Source organism: Podarcis pityusensis (genome assembly GCF_964106645.2).
Source record: "Podarcis pityusensis genome assembly, chromosome: 1".
Classification (NCBI taxonomy): domain Eukaryota; kingdom Metazoa; phylum Chordata; class Lepidosauria; order Squamata; family Lacertidae; genus Podarcis; species Podarcis pityusensis.
In genome coordinates, this window is record NC_138028.1 from 128,305,932 (window position 1) to 128,324,418 (window position 18,487).

The following is an 18,487-nucleotide window of genomic DNA, read 5'->3' on the forward strand; positions in this document are numbered from 1 at the left end:
GCTCTGTAGTTTAACCCACAGCGCCACCTGCGTCCCTCTTACGTTTATATAGTTACTCCATAATGGAAGTTATCTGGGCGGCTCACAAAGCAATAAATAAGCGAAACATTAAAATATTGCATAGAATATTGTATAAAATTCTCTCTCTTCCATCTGGCTGGGTTTCTCCACTCTGGGTGGCTCCCAACAGAATATAAAAAAACACGATAAAACATCAAAATTTAAAAACGTCCCTAAACAGGGCTGCCTTCAGATGTCTTCTAAAAGTCAGATAGTTGTTTATTTCCTTGACATCTGATGGGAGGGCGTTCCACAGGGCGGGCGCCGCTACCAAGAAGTCCCTCTGCCTGGTTCCCTGCAACCTCGCTTCTCGCAGGGAGGGAACCGCCAAAAGGCCTTCGGCGCTGGACCTCGGTGTCCAGGCTGAACGATGGGGGTGGAGATGCTCCTTCAGGTATACTGGGCCAATAACAACTATTACAAATGTGACTGGGAATGACCCTGGAGAGGAGGAACGTTAGAGAGTATTGAGAAGGTTGGGATCTTCACTCCTCACAACTGCTTCATTGGATCAATAGGCCTGCACTGGTTTGGTTTCATTGACTAAAGAGTTAACTTGTACGGACACTTTTTTAAAAAAAATTGCTGACCTACACTTGACTCTGGCTGCTCCTGATACCATCTGAGATGCTCAGTGTTTAAAAAAAGACTAGGTCTGTAAAGTTGCAGGGATTTATTTGGCCTGTTCTGTGTTGGCTTTCAGAATAATTTCATCACTTTGGTTGGGGAGCACAGGAAACACATGGGAGTTTGTTGTTGCTGAGAAACACTTCTCTTAAAATGTAGAAAGACTTGGTGATTCCTGGCTGGGGCGTGAGATATAAGCAAGGACGCAGCTATTGTGTTTACTTTTTCTCCTAGTCTGCTCTAGAACTGTTGACTTGCCTGGAGAAGCAATGCCTTATATCGGAGACCAATATCTCTCTGCTGGAAGAAACCTGTCAGAAGATATCGCCCGAACTCCTGAAAATACTGGCAGCATATAAAGAAAGACAAGGTGTCTAATTTTGAGTAGATCATCTCCTTACAAATTGACCAAAATGAACTTAGTTGTTCCTCTTATCTTATCAGACAGTAGCTACTGGCGTTGTCTCGTGTAGGTTGATAATGGCAATGCAACTAAGGCCCAATTTAAAAATGGGTATGTGTTAGATTTGGCCTTGCCAGGTTCGCTGTAAAATGGGGTAGAAGAGGGCTAAGTTTTTATAACAAGAAGAGGCATCAGGGAGAAAAGCACAACACACTTTCCTCCCTTTTAGAAGGGGGCAAGTTAACCCCCTTCTAAAAAAAAACCCCTCTATAGCTGGATCGGCAAATTCATTGGTTACTTTTCACCTGTGTTTTAAATCTATGAATCAGTGTTTTATCATTCACTTTTTCTGATCCCAATTTGTTCCTTTTTTATTATTTAATCATGGGATACATTTCCTTTTTGTTTAATCTGCCTTAAGAAATCTTGAACTCATTCCTAACTTGCTCCTGGTTTCCCCGCTGACTTTCTAACATGAGAGCTTCTCATTTACGTGAGATGTGAATGTTGAAATGGAAATGGGGTTGTGGAGATGAATGCCCTGTAGTTTGGGCGACTTGCTCAAGACCACTCGGCTATCTGTCTCGCTTCTTTGTATGTAAACAGGAATAAGAATGCTCTGTGTTCAGGGTAAATCAAATACCTATCATCAGCGCTACGGCTGGGGGCAGGGATGGCGAGGAATGTGTGGTTGTGGCGATCACACAGGGTCCCCGGACGTTTGACGGTCTATTGATCCGTGTGCCACCACTGGGATTGCTTCCCCTTTGCCACCAACCCGTTTCTCTCAGGTACACACGGAGTCCAGACAGTTTTTAACATTAAACCAAATAAACAAGTTTATTTTATAAGCCTTAACTAGTTTATGGTTTCAGATCATTTTTCTTGTCAGTTTCTTAATACTAGTTTCCTTACCGGCCTATACCTTCCTAATAACTTCTAACTAATTATCCCAACCGTCTATCTGACTCCTCGTAACAGATTCTCTCACTCTCTCATATCAACCTATCCCAACCCACAGACGTATCCTCACTCTCCCTTCTCTAACACCCGACTGACTCTCAACAACACTAACTCTAACTCTGACTCCTCCCCTTGGGTTCCCACTTGCCAATCACTTCACACTCATTTAACCCTTTCCTTATGACCCAGCATGATGTCACCTAGGAGGGCAAACGCCACAGTGGTCCTTCAGAAGTTTTGGTCTTGAGCTTCCATAAGCCCCAGCCGTAATGCTAGCGATCATAGGATTGTAGAGGTGGAAGGGGACACCCAAAGTCAACTAGTCCAACCCCCTGCAGTACAGGAATCTCAACTAAACTAGTAGTGTTTGGAGTTGCAGACCGGCAACATTGGCCATGCTGGTTGGGTCTGGTGCAAGTTGGGAGACCAACAACATCTGAAGCCAAATGGAGACAGGCTGCGCAAAAGCCTTCCATTCTGTTCTGTTTGTTGATAGTTGACTACCTAGAGCTCCCTCAGCTTAATCCTCACAGCAGACTTCTAGGACCAGTCATCTGTACCGATTATTCCTATTACGTAGTTCTTGCTAGGCAAAGGAAGGCATGACTCTCAACCTTTTTTGTTCTCTCATCCCTTGTAACCGGCAGAGTCTAAAGAACAAAGCACGGAAACTCTGCCCTCTCCTGGTGCTGGTGGATTTTATTTACTCAAGGTATGCTGCAAGAAAATATTTCCTTCTATCTATCATTTTGTTATATAGTGGTACCTCTGGATGCGAACGGGATCCGTTCCGGAGGCCCGTTCACATCCTGAAGCGAACACAACCTGCGTCTGTGCATCTGCGTGGGTCGCAATTCGCCGCTTCCGCGCATGTGTGTGATGTCATTTTGAACATCTGCGCATGCACGAGTGGTGACACCCGGAAGTAACGCACCCCGAAAATGCTCAACCTGAAGCTACTTCAACCTGAGGTATAAACTGTACACCATTTGATTCCCCACCCCCAACTTTGTGTAAGTTGGTTGCTGCTTTCAGGGGTAGTCTACGATGTTTTCGGACCTGGTTCCCACTTAACCCCATCAAGCAATACGTGACCCTTATTTGTTTGTTTATGGGAAGAAGGGTGGGGTGGGGGGGTATCTGTGTATTCACACACAAAAACTTTTTTATATATTATAAAATGCATATAGACACCCCCCACACACATCAGTGGAGTGACAGGTCAGTGTTGCTCACTTGGCTCTTGTCTTGCTACTGGATTGGTAGCTATTTTTTAAAATTCACACAAAGTGGAAATAGTTTAACCATACTGCATTTTGTGCATGGTCAGTTTTTATGCTTCTCTTCTTAGGTGTACTTAGGTAGATGCCTTCATTCATTTTGCCTTATATTATTTTTACAACTCCATTCACATTTTATTTTACAACTCCATTCACATTTATAATCACAAATAATAGAAATAACACAAGATTCTTCCGAATCTCAAGACTTCCCTCCTCCCCTCCATGGGTACTCTACGTAACTTTTTAAACTAAATATTATAAGTCCATCTAATTTACCCTTCTCCATTGTGTAACATTGCAAGAGTTATTTAAAACCTGCCAAAGAGTTCAGGTGTTTACAGCGATCTTTCCAATATAATGAAAATTTGTCCCATTCTTTATTGAAGTTTTGATTCTCCTGGTTTCTGATTTTCCCAGTTAGCCTTGTCATCTCTGCATAGTCCAATAATGTTGGTGCTACTGATCTGGATAGAAACCTGTCTTGTGTGCTGTCCTTTGTTGCCTCTTTGAGCGCAACGATTCCCCTTTGTAGTTAATTGTCTTTGCTGCATCTAAGCACCATTCCGTTGTAGCAGAAGCTACTGCTAAAACCCCACCTTTCCTTTTCAGAAGGCTGCAATTAGTTTATCAGGATGTGCGAAGGTGCATGGATGTTATTAAGCACATTTAGTGTATAGAAATTATTTCGAACTTTGAGCTCTCATGTATGCGCAGAAGAGGCACACAGATTAACACTGTGACACATCAGTGGTGGCACATCAGCCAGGGCCAAACGATGGCTTAGCCACAAGGCACAGGCTCGGAGAGAGGAAATTGCGACCTTTTCTCTCTGATCATTCTGCTGCTGTGCTGAGCTAGAAAAGCCACGAATCAAAAGTAAACTTTGGTTACTTGCTTGTGTTAGTCTGGTGAGGGCTAAACAATGAACCTATGTTCGGGCAACATGGTAATGCAAACTGTGGTATACGTTAGCAGCAGAACACCTCGGCAGGAGCAAAGCAGCCACAATTTCCTTTATGGAAATATGCACATTCATATTAAGCCACAGTTTGGCTTGGTGTGATGCGCAAACCCAGCTGGTGATGAAGATGTAATTTAAAAAGAAGGATCAGAGCAGTTTGATGCGTCCTGACTAAATATCTTGTGATCAGATGCTTTTGGTCATGATCTTGTTGCTTTTCTCTTCTCTGCATGGAATATTTGCAAGTGAAATCTTTCTTTTGTTTCCCATACAGGGACTCTCTGTCAATGACCCACCAAGAAATCATTGTAAGTATTGAAAGGTCTTGCCTTCCTAATATGCATATTTAGATCTAAGGGTTGTCTTCAACTAAGTTTTACTCAGAGTAAACCCACTGAAATAAATGGACATGGCTAAGTCGTTGTTTTATAAATGGCACCCTTTTATTCTTTTTTTTTAAAAATATGATTTTCAATTTTATACATTTCAGTAATTTTATAATCATTTTAACATTTCAAAACTTGACTTCCATCCCCCTATTTCTGCGGTTCCTTAAATTTATTTTTTATATTTTCTGCATATCCAAATTAACTTAGTTTGCTCATTTATTTGTCTACTTTAAATATATACTCTTATAAATCCAGCACCCTTCTATTCTTGATAATTCTGCTGACAAGAGGGTATGGGGGGTAGTGGTGGCAGAGTTGAGTACTTTTGTAGGGAGAAATGAACCGCCAGAAGGCCCTCGGAGCTGGACCTCAGTGTCTGGGCTGGATGATGGGGGTGGAGACGCTCCTTCAGATATACAGGACCGAGGCCGTTTAGGGCTTTCAAGGTCAGCACCAACACTTTGAATTGTGCTCAGAAACGTACTGGGAGCCAATGAAGATCTTTCAGGACTGGTGTTATATGGTCTCAGCGGCTGCTCCCAGTCACCAGTCTAGCTGCCACATTCTGGATTAATTAATTTATTATTTATACCACCTTTATAACACCTTTTCCTTTTCCTTCCAAACAGATCCCCACACTGAAGAATCTGGGAGCATGAGGGAGTATTCTGGACGTCTGCACTCCTTTGGTGCAAGTCAAGGTGAGATGGGTCGTAGGTTCTTGCTTTTTTTGTTATTCTGAGCTGTTATCTGTGTAGGGGTCTGTGAGGTGTCTTTGATTGAATGTGCACAAAGGAAAAGAGAGATGATTGTCTGAAAGTGGCCTGTATATCAGCTTAGCAAGCCTCAAGACTAAGCAGCCTTGTGCCCTCAACGCCATCAGCCGCTTCATTCCACACTTTGTTTGAGTTACAAACAAGCCAGGAAGTCTTTGATTAGCTTCCTGTTGAGATCTGAACAGGGAAAACTGATATGCAACTGAAGAAACCATCTTTAAACCATAGCTTCACATACTGTCGTGTTCAGAAGCCATGAACCGTGATTTCTCTGTTTGAACGCTGCGGGAAACTAGAGTTCACCTGTGCAAAGCAGGGAATGAAGCAGGTACGCCTGGGAGCACGAGGCTCATTCACGTCTTGGCTTGTTAATAATAATAATAATAATAATTTATTATTTATACCCCGCCCATCTGGCTGGGTTTCCCCAGCCACTCTGGGCGGCTTCCAGCAAACACTAAAACACAGTAACATATCAAACATTAAAAGCCTCCCTAAACAGGGCTGCCTTTAGATGTCTTCTAAAAGTTTGGTAGGTATTTTTCTCTTTGACATCTGGTGGGAGGGCGTTCCACAGGGCGGGTGCCACTACCGAGAAGGCCCTCTGCCTGGTTCCCTGTAACTTGGCTTCTCACATCGAGGGAACCGTCAGAAGGCCCTCGGCACTGGACCTCAGTGTCTGGGCAGAATGATGGAGGTGGAGACACTCCTTCAGGTATACTGGACTGAGGCCGTTAAGTGGAGAATTGGTTGTCTAAATGCAGGCATAGAGAAAATGATTTTGCGTTTTTAAGGGGTTATTTTTGTCACCCTTTTTTTTATTTTTTAGGCAGTGTTCTAACCAAAATCTGAACCCAAGTGCATCCCTGTATTTGCCTTGTAGATTTAAAAGCTGGAAATGTGCAAGAGCCAAGTTTGCAACAGCCTGCAGGACAGGATCAACAGAAACCAGCAGAGGTTTGGCATGTTCTGAAGGGTTTATTGAATACAACTGGCCCTTCCTTAAGTCTGTAAATAACCCGTTACAGCCTCATTCTGTTCATGTGCTTAATAGTGGTAGCAGTAGAGCTTGAGACCAAAAACCTTGAACTCGGGTCCATCTGTCCCCAATCAGTCACCTTTATTGGCATATTGAGAATACAAAAACACATGAGTCAAAATATAAAATTGGCATCTGTTCATAAAGAGAGATACCTTAAGATAGAAAGAGGCAATACCTTTTGTAGCAATTCTGGCACACGCCCTCCAAGTCCGGCAAGACCCGGCTGAGAGAGAGGGGTGTGCCGAAGCTGGTTTTTCAGAACAAAACACAACAGAAACAGTAGTTGCTGCAACCACTTCCTTATCTTAGGACAGTCCAGAAGAATAACCTAAGGAAGAAGATTACTCTTCAACGGGCTGTCCCACTCTGTATTGCTTTACCACATTTCAGGCAGAAATTCAACAGGTCTGGTAGGTGACCAAGTGGCCAGGCATTGGACTTGGACTTCCCCAGCAGAAGGCACAAAAGACGGAACAGGAAAATCCTTTCTCCAAAATTTATTTAAAAAACAAGATCATTCAAACTTAAACGTTGGCACATCTCTTACAAGTTTCAAACAGTGAAATAAAAACATTGTTTAACATCACTAACTAACCATACTCACAAACGAGAACAAAGAAGACTTAGGATAGTTTAAAATAAAAAAAATCCTTCCAGTAGCACCTTTAAGACCAACTAAGTTAGTTCTTGGTATGAGCTTTCGTGTGCAAGCACACTTCTTCAGATACGTATCAGGTATCTTCAGGTATCTGAAGAAGTGTGCTTGCACACGAAAGCTCATACCAAGAACTAACTTGGTTGGTCTTAAAGGTGCTACTGGAAGGATTTTTTTTATTTTGATTATGGCAGACCAACACGGCTACCTATCTGTAATTAGGATAGTTTGTAAGGTTCTCGGTTGATTCCGCATTTCAGGCAAATACTCTACATCACAAATAATGCGCATATGAATGTAGAGAGGATGGCGGCTGCAGACATGATGGTAAGCCTGGCAGGATGGGCAGCGGCAAATAGCAACTCAGTTCCCTAAGATTTTATCCCTGGGAACCCATGTGTATTCGAACTCAAGGGCCAATCAGTTATTCTGATTAATTAAGAATCGCCAATGGTTACACATCTTAAAAAGCATCTTAAAAAGTAGCATCTTAAAAAGACAGTAGAGGTCACCAAAGGTCCGTATAGTAAAAGCTATACGGGAAGGGCAGATCGTGAAGCTGAGGCTCCAATACTTTGGCCACCTCATGAGAAGAGAAGACTCCCTGGAAAAGACCCTGATGTTGGGAAAGATGGAGGGCACAAGGAGAAGGGGACGGCAGAGGACGAGATGGTGGGACAGTGTTCTCGAAGCTACCAGCATGAGTTTGACCAAACTGCGGAAGGCTGTGGAAAACAGGAGTGCCTGGCGTGCTCTGGTCCAGGGGGTCATGAAGAGTCGGACATGACTAAATGACTAAACAACAACAACAATGGTTACACAGTCGGGCGATAACTCAGCTTGTGGGCAGCTGAACCTTGTTTATCTCAAGACCTTGAGATGAAAGAATATCCTCCCAATTCTCAGACACACACCAGATCCACATTCTTGCTGTAATAAGGTTGGTGACTCTATTCACACAGAAACAATATCGTAAATAACCAGGTGTTAGGGCCCAAAAATCAACTAGGAAGCTTCCTTCCTGTAGATGGAGGAGATAGCTTATTCACACTTTCAGAGACACTAAGTCTACGGTTAAAGAAAACAGAAACACATTCCCCATAATTCTCTAGTCTTTGGTTCTCCCACAATGCCTTTCCCTGGCTTGGCCAAAGTTTGTCTTGTTCAGATTTCTTAACATCACTACACCTTTCATTGGATTTATACCCCAACCTTCCTCCCAATGGAGCTTGGGACCACCCAGGGGTAACCAGGATAGCTTTGTGCTGATCTTCTGGAAAGATTTGCCAGACAGGGATGGAGAACTCATCGTTCTCTGGATGCTATTGAACTCCCAACTCCAGCTGAGACGAGGGTAGTGGGTGATGAGAATCCCAGAACACCTGAAGGCCACAACCCCAGGATTGGATGGGCCTGGTTCCCAGTGACACAGGAGGACTTCCTGTCCTTGAAACAAATCTGGGCCAGCCAGCCAATAAATTTTCCTCTGTGAGGAGCTTCTTGTTGTTTAGTCGTGTCCGACTCTTCGTGACCCCATGGACCAGAGCACGCCAGGCACTCCTGTCCTCTACTGCCTCCCGCAGTTTGGTCAAACTCAAGCTGGTAGCTTCGCAAACACTATCCAACCATCTCGTCCTCTGTCGTCCCCTTCTCCTTGTGCCCTCCATCTTTCCCAACATCAGGGTCTTTTCAAGGGAGTCTTCTCTTCTCATGAGGTGGCCAAAGTATTGGAGCCTCAGCTTCAGGATCTGTCCTTCCCGTGAGCACTCAGGGCTGATTTCCTTCAGAATGGACAGTTTTGATCTTCTTGCAGTCCATGGGACTCTCAAGAGTCTCCTCCAGCACCATAATTCAAAAGCATCAATTCTTCAGCGATCAGCCTTCTTTATGGTCCAGCTTTCACTTCCATACATCACTACTGGGAAAACCATAGCTTTTACAGCCAGCAGCAAATGGTGCATCCTTCTTTCAAGTTCCCAAAACCAGCCAGGTTAATTTGGTTCGTGGCGCAGAAACTCCCATGAGTGCCTCTCCTGCTTTCTCCCACTAAGCCTACCACAACAACAGGTGAAATAACTTAACAGGCTGCTGTCCTTTTCGTGACACCCCAAACCTGCTGTCTGTGGTGGTTACCCTCACTGATTAATAGTAGAGCCGGCCCTGGATTTATTAGTCCCGTTTGCAAGCCAAGATGCTAAACTCAGTCCCTGTTTTTAGAAGCACATCAATACCACATGCTGGAGACAGACAATGGGAGGGGTATTGCTTGCCAGCAGGGAAGTAAATGTTCACTATTGGAAACAGATGCGGTTGGCGCTGTGGGTTAAACCACAGAGCCTAGGACTTGCCGATCAGAAGGTCGGTGGTTCGAATCCCCGCGACAGGGTGAGCTCCCGTTGCTCAGTCCCTGCTCCTGCCAACCTAGCAGTTCGAAAGCACGTCAAAGTGCAAGTAGATAAATAGGTACCGCTCCGGCGGGAAGGTAAACGGCGTTTCTGTGCGCTTCTCTGGTTTGCCAGAAGCGGCTTAGTCCTGCTGGCCACAGGACCCGGAAGCTGTCTGCGGACAAACGCCCGCTCCCTCGGCCTATAGAGCGAGATGAGCGAGCAAGCCCAGAGTCGGTCACGACTGGACCTAATGGTCAGGGGTCCCTTTACCTTTATCTATTGGGAAACTATATATAATGAATTTTAAAAGATACTTTTAAAAACTTTCCCAAAAACACCTGAGATTTCCCTCTTGGGAATGGTAACAATGGAGGTCCCCCAAAAACAAAAGTTTATTACTATATGCCCCCACCGCAGCTAGAACCATATTGGCACAAAGGTGGAGAATAAGTATAGTACCCACTTAAGAAAGAATAGCAGTGTAAACTGTTTGAATACGCTGAACTGGCTGGTTTGATGAACCAGATAAGAGAAAACGAAGATGAGGAATACAAGGAGGAATGGACAATGTTTATTGAATATTTTAAGAACCAGTATAGACAAATACATAGCTTGGCAGGTCTCGAGCAAATCCACAGAGATGTGGATTATGCAGAGTAGAAGAAAAGCAAAAGAAACCAGGAAAAGTTCCTATGGTACACATGCTGTATTTAGTACAAAGTTGTAAGTGGGACAGGGGAAGGGGGTTTAAATATGCTCTCTGTTCCTGTTTTTGAAAATGCAAATTAAAGAAAGAAAAGAATAATGGTGGCACCATATGACTTCCAGCACAACAGTTGCGCTGGCAAAAGCTTGTGCAACAGGAAATATCAGCTTTGCAGCAATGTGTTGTGCAACCTGCCATAGGGACCATTCTGTAGTTAGAGAGTAGTACACAGGAAATGAGGGAGAAGTTAGTGAATATATTTTTTTATCAAACCAAATAGGCAAAGGTGGCAGAATATTGAAAATCCTTTATTAAGGAATATCATTGAGATATGGGTGAAATATAAAGGAAAATTGAAACTAACAAGTTCCCCACTAACTCTGGTGGTGGTGATAGAAGACTTCCCAGTAAATTTTTAAAAAGGAAAGTGAAAGTGAAGAAAATACTTAGAATAAAGGGTTGGGTGGAGAAAATGAGAAGCAAAGAACAAATAAGAGAAGTTCTAACAGGAAGTAAAGTAACTTGGTTTAACTGTATACAACTGGAGTAATGGACAAAGAAGTGGTTAAGGGAAAACAAGAACTGCAAAGAATGTACAAAATTTGAAAAAATGGTTATAAAAGGGGGAGATAAAGAAAACAATACAGTTATAAAAGGGGAAACCAGTGAAATTTATAAAATACTAGTAGAAATGGAAGATCAAGAATACAAATTATAACAGGTGTGGCAGATAGTCAATAAAAGGGGAAACCAGTGAAATTTATAAAATACTAGTAGAAATGGAAGATCAAGAATACAAATTATAACAGGTGTGGCAGATAGTCAAAGCTGGGGGGAAATATGGGAGAATAGTACGTTGAAAATGTTGTCTATATGAAGAAAAGAAAATTATTCTAAATTACTTTGGAGATGGTATTTAACACCAGTCAGATTAAATCAAATAAACAAGGAATATTCAGTATTATGTTGGAGGGGATGCCAGGAAACAGGGAGTTATATTCACATGTGGTGGGGGTGTAAATATGTTTTTTTTTAAAATTGGCAAAGGGTGTTTAAGGAGATAACAGAGTTCACTGGGTTAAAGTTGACCAAAAGTCCAGAGGTAGCATTATTATTAATTTACGATGGGGTGGAAGGTTTGCAGGCTGCGAAGCACTTGCTCACAAATTTATTGACAGCTGCACGACTTATTACAGTGGTGCCTCGCAAGACGAAAAGAATCCGTTCCGCGAGTCTCTTCGTCTTGCGGGTTTTTTCGTCTTGCGAAGCAAGCCCATTAGCGGTTTAGCGGATTAGCGCTACAGTATTAGCGGCTTAGCAGGCTTAGCGGATCAGCTGATAAGCGGCTTAGCGATCAGCTGTTAAGCGGCTTAACGATCAGCTGCTAAGCGGCTTAGCAATCAGCTGTTAAGCGGCTTAGCCGATCAGCTGATAAGCGGTTTAGCGGCTTGGGGAAAAGGGGGGGAAAAGGAAAAAAACCCCGCAGGAACTCGCAAGACATTTTCGTCTTGCGAAGCAAGCACATAGGAAATTCGTTTTGCGAAGTACCTCCAAAACGGAAAACCCTTTCGTCTAGCGGGTTTTCCATCTTGCGAGGCATTCGTCTTGCGGGGCACCACTGTATAGCTAGGAAGTGGAAGGGGCAAGCAGAGTATAAAATGGAAGAATGGTATAAAAGGTGTGGGATATAGCTATGAACGATAAATCAACATGTGCCATTAAGTTAAGACAGGGAATATGCAGGAGAAATTATTTTGAGGAGATATGAAAGGAGTTTGTAGAATTTGCACTGTTAAAACAGAAAGGGGTCAAACCATCGCAAGAGGTGTTGAAATTTTGGGAGGTTAGATAGTTACAATGGAATGGTCTCGGTGGTGGGGTGCATACAGTGGTACCTCGCAAGACGGAAAACTCGCAAAACGAAAGGGTTTTTGGTTTTTTGAGTTGCTTCGCAAGACAATTTTCCCTATGGGCTTGCTTCGCAAGACGGAAACGTCTTGCAAGTTTGTTTCCTTTTTCTTAAAACCGTTAATACAGTTGCGACTTGACTTCGAGGAGCAACTCATAGCACGCGGTGTGGTAGCCTTTTTTGAGGTTTTTGAAGACTTTGGTGATTTTTGAAGCTTTTCCAAAACTTTTCCGACACCGTACTTCGCAAGACGGAAAAAACCGCAAGACGAAAAAACTCGCGGAACGAATTAATTTTGTCTTGCGAGGCACCACTGTATTTTTATTCTTATTTATTTATGATTATTACTTTGTAAATAAATGTACAAAATATAAATACAAGAATGAATTAAAAAAAGAAAAGAAAAACCATTCTGGCTAGCTGCCCTTCTCTTGCTCATACCATCCTGCTAGCACGAATATAATATACAGTGGTACCTTGGTTCTCAAACACCTTGGTACTCAAACAACTTGGAACCCCGAACACTGCAAACCCGGAAGTAAGTGTCCCGGTTTGCGAACCTTTTTTGGAGGCTGAACATGCTCCATTTTGAGTGTTATGCTTCTGATCTGAGTGCAGCACTTCCGATTTGAGAGTTACGCTGAAGTCTGTTTTTGCTATTTGCTTTTTTGTGGCTCTTTTTTGTTTTTGTGACTTTGTGGAACCCAGTTCAGCTACTGACATTGATTGCGTGACTGCAGTACATTGTTTATTGCCTTCATTTTATGGATCAGTGGTCTCGTTAGATAGTAAAATTCATGTTAAATTGCTGTTTTAGGGGTTGTTTTTAAAAGTCTGGAACAGATTAATCTGTTTTGCGTTACTTTCTATGAGAAAGCACGCTTTGGTTTTGGAACGGACTTCCGGAACAATTTGAGAACCAAGGTACCAATGTACTGCTAAGGGACTTCAACAGCACAGTGTGGACTTCCTCCCCAAGGAATTTGGTGTGGAGTAAGCCACCCTTACGATGGGACCCGGGTGGCGCTGTGGGTTAAACCACAGAGCCTAGGACTTGCCGATCAGAAGGTTGGCGGTTCGATGCCCGCAACAGGGTGAGCTCCAGTTGCTCGGTCCCTTCTCCTGCCAACCTAGTAGTTCAAAAGCACGTCCAAGTGCAAGGAGATAAATGGGTACCGCTCCAGCGGGAAGGTAAACGGCGTTTCTGTGCGCTGCTCTGGCTCGCCAGAAGCGGCTTAGTCATGCTGGCCACATGACCCAGAAGCTGTACGCCGGCTCCCTCGGCCAATAAAGCGAGATGAGCGCCGCAACCCCAGAGTCGGCCATGACTGGACCTAATGGTCAGGGGTCCCTTTACCTTTACCTTTAAGCCACCCTTGCTAAGGAGCCGTACCTATCCTAGTACTGGACATGTTTGTGCACAAATACCTGGGTGTTGTTGTTTTTTGCAGAAAGTCTTATTTTCTTGAGGAATCCCACAGGTATTTAAACTCACCTCCAGCCTTCAATCTAGGTTTAAGATCAGTGGTGCTGTTAGGGTTAAGTCTTTGGAGCAGAGATCCAGAGCACAGTTTGCCATAACGAGCAGTGTTTTTAAGTAAGCAACATAAGGCACGTTACCGTATAAAGAGGGTTTCTATAAATCCAAAATCTACCTAACAGTATCACTGCCTGAGATGATGTGAGATAGATAAAACAGATTGGATAAGATGATGAAGTCTGACTTCCCCTTATTCCACAGGAGTCTGCTCTCTATAAAATGAACAGGTCTCGCAGAGGATATTGCCTTATTTTTAATAACGTCTATTTCAAGGGACATTTGAAACCCAGAGCAGGATCTCAAAAAGATGCCAGTAAGTGACTTGTCAAGCGTGTGTCTTGCCTCTCTTTAATACCTTTCAAAATAAGTGTTTTCATATACATAGCAAGGAAGTTATTGTTGGTTTGCAAGTTTAATGTGGTTTCAGGGTACAGAAACCTTTCTGCGTTTATGGAAGTGTCCAGAAAAGGTCCTTAGATTTTTGTACTCTTAAGTGCTGAAGAAACTTACGGGGTCTGAGAGCTTGGAGAAAACTCCTAAAACAACCATAACTTATCTACTGAAAGCTGTATTCAAGGAGATGGGTGGCTTGGTGAAGATGTTTGGCATAGAAATGGCATAGAAATTGGCATAAACATTTGGGTTAATCCTGTAGAAATGAGCAGGCTTTCATTGCTTTTTACAAACCTCTCCACAATGCAGTTTTCCTCATTCTGCACCTTACTGGAATGTGTTAGCCTTGGGATAGTCAATGTAGTTGTGATTATTGATGGAAAGCAAATACCGTATTTTTTGCTCTATAACTCACTTTTTCCCTCCTAAAAAGTAAGGGGAAATGTGTGTGCGTCTTATGGAGCGAATGCAGGCTGCGCAGCTATCCCAGAAGCCAGAACAGCAAGAGGGATTGCTGCTTTCACTGCGCAGCGATCCCCCTTGCTGTTCTGGCTTCTGAGATTCAGAATATTTTTTTTCTTGTTTTCCTCCTCCAAAAACTAGGTGCGTCTTGTGGTCAGGTGCGTCTTATAGAGCGAAAAATACGGTGATTTCTATATTAAACACTTTTATCAGTGATTGTATTGTATCAAATCTGTTTTACCCTAATGACAGTATAGAAATCCTGATTATAAAAGATATAACTGGAAGCTGCCTTTATGGGATCAGGGTTTAAATTGATGCATCAAACTTTTTCCTGTTAAATTGGCACACCTGTTTTGTTGGTGTTTACTGCCATCTCTCTGCTCTCCCCCTTCTCTCTGACAGTGGAATTGGAAAGTGTGTTCAAATGGCTTGGGTTTGAAGTGGAAAAATATGATGACAAGACATCAGACGAACTTCTCCAACTTCTAAACGACTGGCAGTCTTCTGAATACTGGAAAGACAGTGATTGTCTTGTGTGCTGCATTCTGTCTCATGGCGAATCTGGGAAAATTTATGCGGCGGATGGCTGTCTCATCTCCATCAATAAAATCACATCTTTCTTCACAGCCAAACAATGTCCTTTACTGGCTAAGAAGCCCAAACTGTTTTTCATCCAGGCTTGTCAAGGTAGCAAGCCGCACCAACCTGTTTACCTTGAAGCAGACAATCACGAGTTGGGCTCCCTTGGAGCAGATGCCCAAACTTCAGGATTTATTCCGACACAACAGCAGATGGCCTCAAGCATCCCCGAAGAGGCAGACTTCCTCCTTGGCATGGCCACAGTGGATGGTTATTTTTCTTACCGTGATGTGCAGCGTGGCACATGGTTCATTCAGGGCCTCTGCGAGAAGCTGCGGGAGCTGGTTCCAAGGTGATACTTTTACTTATTATGTGTGACAGTCTTTCTTGGCATTAACCTGGCATTTTGGATAAAATACATTGGATTGTACGTAACTAAGTCATACTCTTAGCAGACCCATTGAAAGCGAACAGATTTAAGTTACCGTATTTTTCGCCCTATAGGACGCACTTTTTCCCCTCCAAAAATGAAGGGGAAATGTGTGTGCGTCCTATGGGGCGAATGCAGGCTTTCGCTGAAGCTTGGAGAGCGAGAGGGGTCGGTGCGAACCAACCCCTCTCGCTCTCCAGGCTTCAGGAAGCTATCCATAAGCCTGGGGAGCCCGCGGGAGTTCCCGCAGGGCTCCCTAGGCTGCGGATAGCAGCCTGCTTGCCCAGAGCGCGGGGCGCACTGAAGCAGAGCGCCCCGTGCTTCAGGAAGCTATCGGCTGGGGGGGGGAATAAATTTTTTTTCTTTATTTCCCCCCAAAAAAACTAGGTGCGTCCTATAGGGCGAAAAATACGGTAGCTCATTCCAGTGGGCCAATTTTGGTTGACTTTATATAAGCCTTCATGTTGGCTAATCCACTGAACGTTTTGAAATACAGTCGTACCTTGGTTGCTGAAAGCCTTGGAACTCTTACGTTTCGGTTCCAAACGTGTTCCGGTTTTCGGAAGCCGAACGTCCGGCGCGGCTTCCGATTGGCTACAGGACTTTCCTCCTGCAGCCAATCGGAAGCTGTGCCTTGGTTTTCGAACGGTTCTCCCGGAACACTTTCTGTTCGAGAACCTAGATACGACTGTATAGACATTAGTTAATGTTGCATGGTGCTGTTAAAGAGAGATGCTGCAGTTTCTTTGGGGAAAGCTAATTTCTCCTTTGTGTACAACATAGAGGGAGGGCATGCCCAGCTGGAAAGCTACAGGGCTCATGCCAGCCAGGTTAAAAGTGGCTGGTCAGACTGGTGCACCTCTACAAACATCGACTTAGGAAATGGTGCTGTCTGGGTCAGCCTACCAGCTTGGCCTCTGACCAAACTGCGGGAGGCAGTGGAAGACAGGAGTGCCTGGCGTGCTCTGGTCCATGGGGTCACGAAGAGTCGGACACGACTAAACAACAACACCAGCTTGGCCAGTGTCTTTCATGATGCAAAACCAGAGATGTTTGTGGTGCCGCCTTTGTTTTCCACAAGTTGGAAACTGTCACCCTGCACGACATGAGACAAGCATCTTTTTGGACACTACTAACTGCTGTTCGAGCTGCTGACTCAGCAGATGGTAGACTATCCTCAGCCAAGGTGAGGTAGCAGGGTAGGATCCAGACCCCAAGCTATCCCTGATCTAGTAGGATAAGGCACCTTTAAGGGTGCTGCATTGTGTCTGCTCCTCAGTTCAAGGCTGATTCTTACATTAGGAGCTGTATTGAATATTCATGTGCACTCCTCTTGGTTTTGCCTTTTAAAGTTTGAAAGGTTGTATAGTAAAAAGTGGTGAGGACCACTAACTTTTTTCCTTTAAGGTAAAGGGTAAGGGGACCCCTGACCATTGGGTCCAGTCGTGGCTGACTCTGGGGTTGCAGTGCTCATCTCACTTTATTGGCCAAGGGAGCCAGCGTACAGCTTCCGGGTCATGTGGCCAGCATGACTAAGCCGCTTCTGGCGAACCAGAGCAGCGCACGGAAATGCCGTTTACCTTCCCGCCAGAGCGGTACCTATCTATCTACTTGCACTTTGACATGCTTTCAAACTGCTAGGTTGGCAGGAGCAGGGAGAGAACAACGGGAGCTCCCCCATCACAGGGATTTGAACCGCCGACCTTCTGATCGACAAGTCCTAGGCTCTGTGGTTTAACCCACAGCGCCACCCGTGTCCCTTTTTTCCCGTTTAGGACTAGACAAATGCAGCTAACAAATTCTTCTTAGGCTTAAGGGATTTCAGAGTATCCTAAAGAAAAGGACAGCAACAGGTTTTTTGCTTTTCTTCTTTAATGGTGACAATACTGCATTCTAATATATTTGCCTTCTCATTCTCTCTGCAGGCGTGAAGATATCTTGTCAATTCTTACGGCAGTCAATGATGACGTGAGCAAACGTTCAGACAAAAATGGACTAAAGAAGCAGATGCCACAACCAGCTTACACTCTCAGGAGGAAATTAATATTCCCAGTGCCTAGCGACCCTCCTCCCGTGTCAGAACAGCTGTAGGGGTTTTTGTGCTGTTGTTTTTCTGTAGGGATTTTGTTATGGGTCGCTGACTGCTTGACAAGCGCTCTTGGTTTTTGAAAGAGTAAAGAAAGCACACTCCTGCCTTTCAAATAATCTTCCCCATGCTTTGAGCATCCCAAAGACTTCATCTGACGCCTGGAATGTACGTAGGAATAGTGAACAAGAAGTCATCTCATGTTCTCTTCACTGGAAGTGCAGAACGTACTTCAGCTGTCCGTGTACCATATTCACGCATTTCTAGATAAGTGTGTGCAAATGGCATAGTCATCATGTATACATGCCCCCGCCCTGAAAGAACTGTGCAGGTTTTGGCAACTCTGAACTAAAGAGATCTTTGTCTGCTTCTACAACTGCCGCCACAGAAGGATCCTCTTGGCTGGTGTGGCCTCAATCCTGCCTTAATGCCCAATAAAATAGTTAGCTTTTTCTTATGAGTAACAGGAAAATGGCTGTGTCTGTGTGTGCTTTTCTTTCGGGGAAACAACCTTATGGGACAGAGACATGGAACCGGTGAAAAGCTAGCATATCTGTACAAGACTGAAAGCTGTGATAATAGGAACAGCTAACAGTTACACATCGACCCACTGCAACTAAGCAGAAATGAAAGCTAGTTCAGAAAGGATCAGCGACTTGAAGCTCTGTTCTATGGCAGGGCATGCAATATGCAAATATGACTTAATTATTATGTAGATAGCGCATAACTCTGGACATGACCTTGTGCTCAAGGCTGCAGCATTATTATTTTTTTTAAAAATCCCATTAAGGCTAAAATTTCTGCTTAGCTCTCCCAAATTTAAATCAAAGGAG

The 18,487-nt window shown here is 43.9% G+C and overlaps 1 protein-coding gene and 1 long non-coding RNA gene across 4 annotated transcripts in view; one reads left to right on the forward strand and one right to left on the reverse strand.

The window, feature by feature from the left end:
- LOC308483633 (caspase-8-like) overlaps positions 1–18,126 on the forward strand; it is a 30,691-nt gene extending 12,565 nt beyond the window's left edge. For all 3 annotated transcript variants that reach the window (XM_081017688.1, XM_081017686.1, XM_081017687.1), the window contains exons 4-11: positions 922–1,057; positions 2,701–2,765; positions 4,572–4,605; positions 5,316–5,387; positions 6,346–6,419; positions 13,903–14,014; positions 14,962–15,490; positions 17,494–18,126. In XM_081017688.1, coding sequence (XP_080873814.1) covers positions 922–1,057; positions 2,701–2,765; positions 4,572–4,605; positions 5,316–5,387; positions 6,346–6,419; positions 13,903–14,014; positions 14,962–15,490; positions 17,494–17,659 — 1,188 coding nt within the window. In that variant the 3' untranslated portion in view covers positions 17,660–18,126. The remainder of the gene's footprint in view (positions 1–921; positions 1,058–2,700; positions 2,766–4,571; positions 4,606–5,315; positions 5,388–6,345; positions 6,420–13,902; positions 14,015–14,961; positions 15,491–17,493) is intronic.
- On the reverse strand, positions 10,846–12,465 carry LOC308484897. Its single transcript, XR_013990157.1, has 3 exons — positions 11,869–12,465; positions 11,024–11,438; positions 10,846–10,934 (listed from the first exon to the last, which is right to left on the reverse strand). It is a non-coding gene; the product is annotated as an uncharacterized lncRNA (long non-coding RNA).
- Positions 18,127–18,487: the final 361 nt, after the last annotated feature.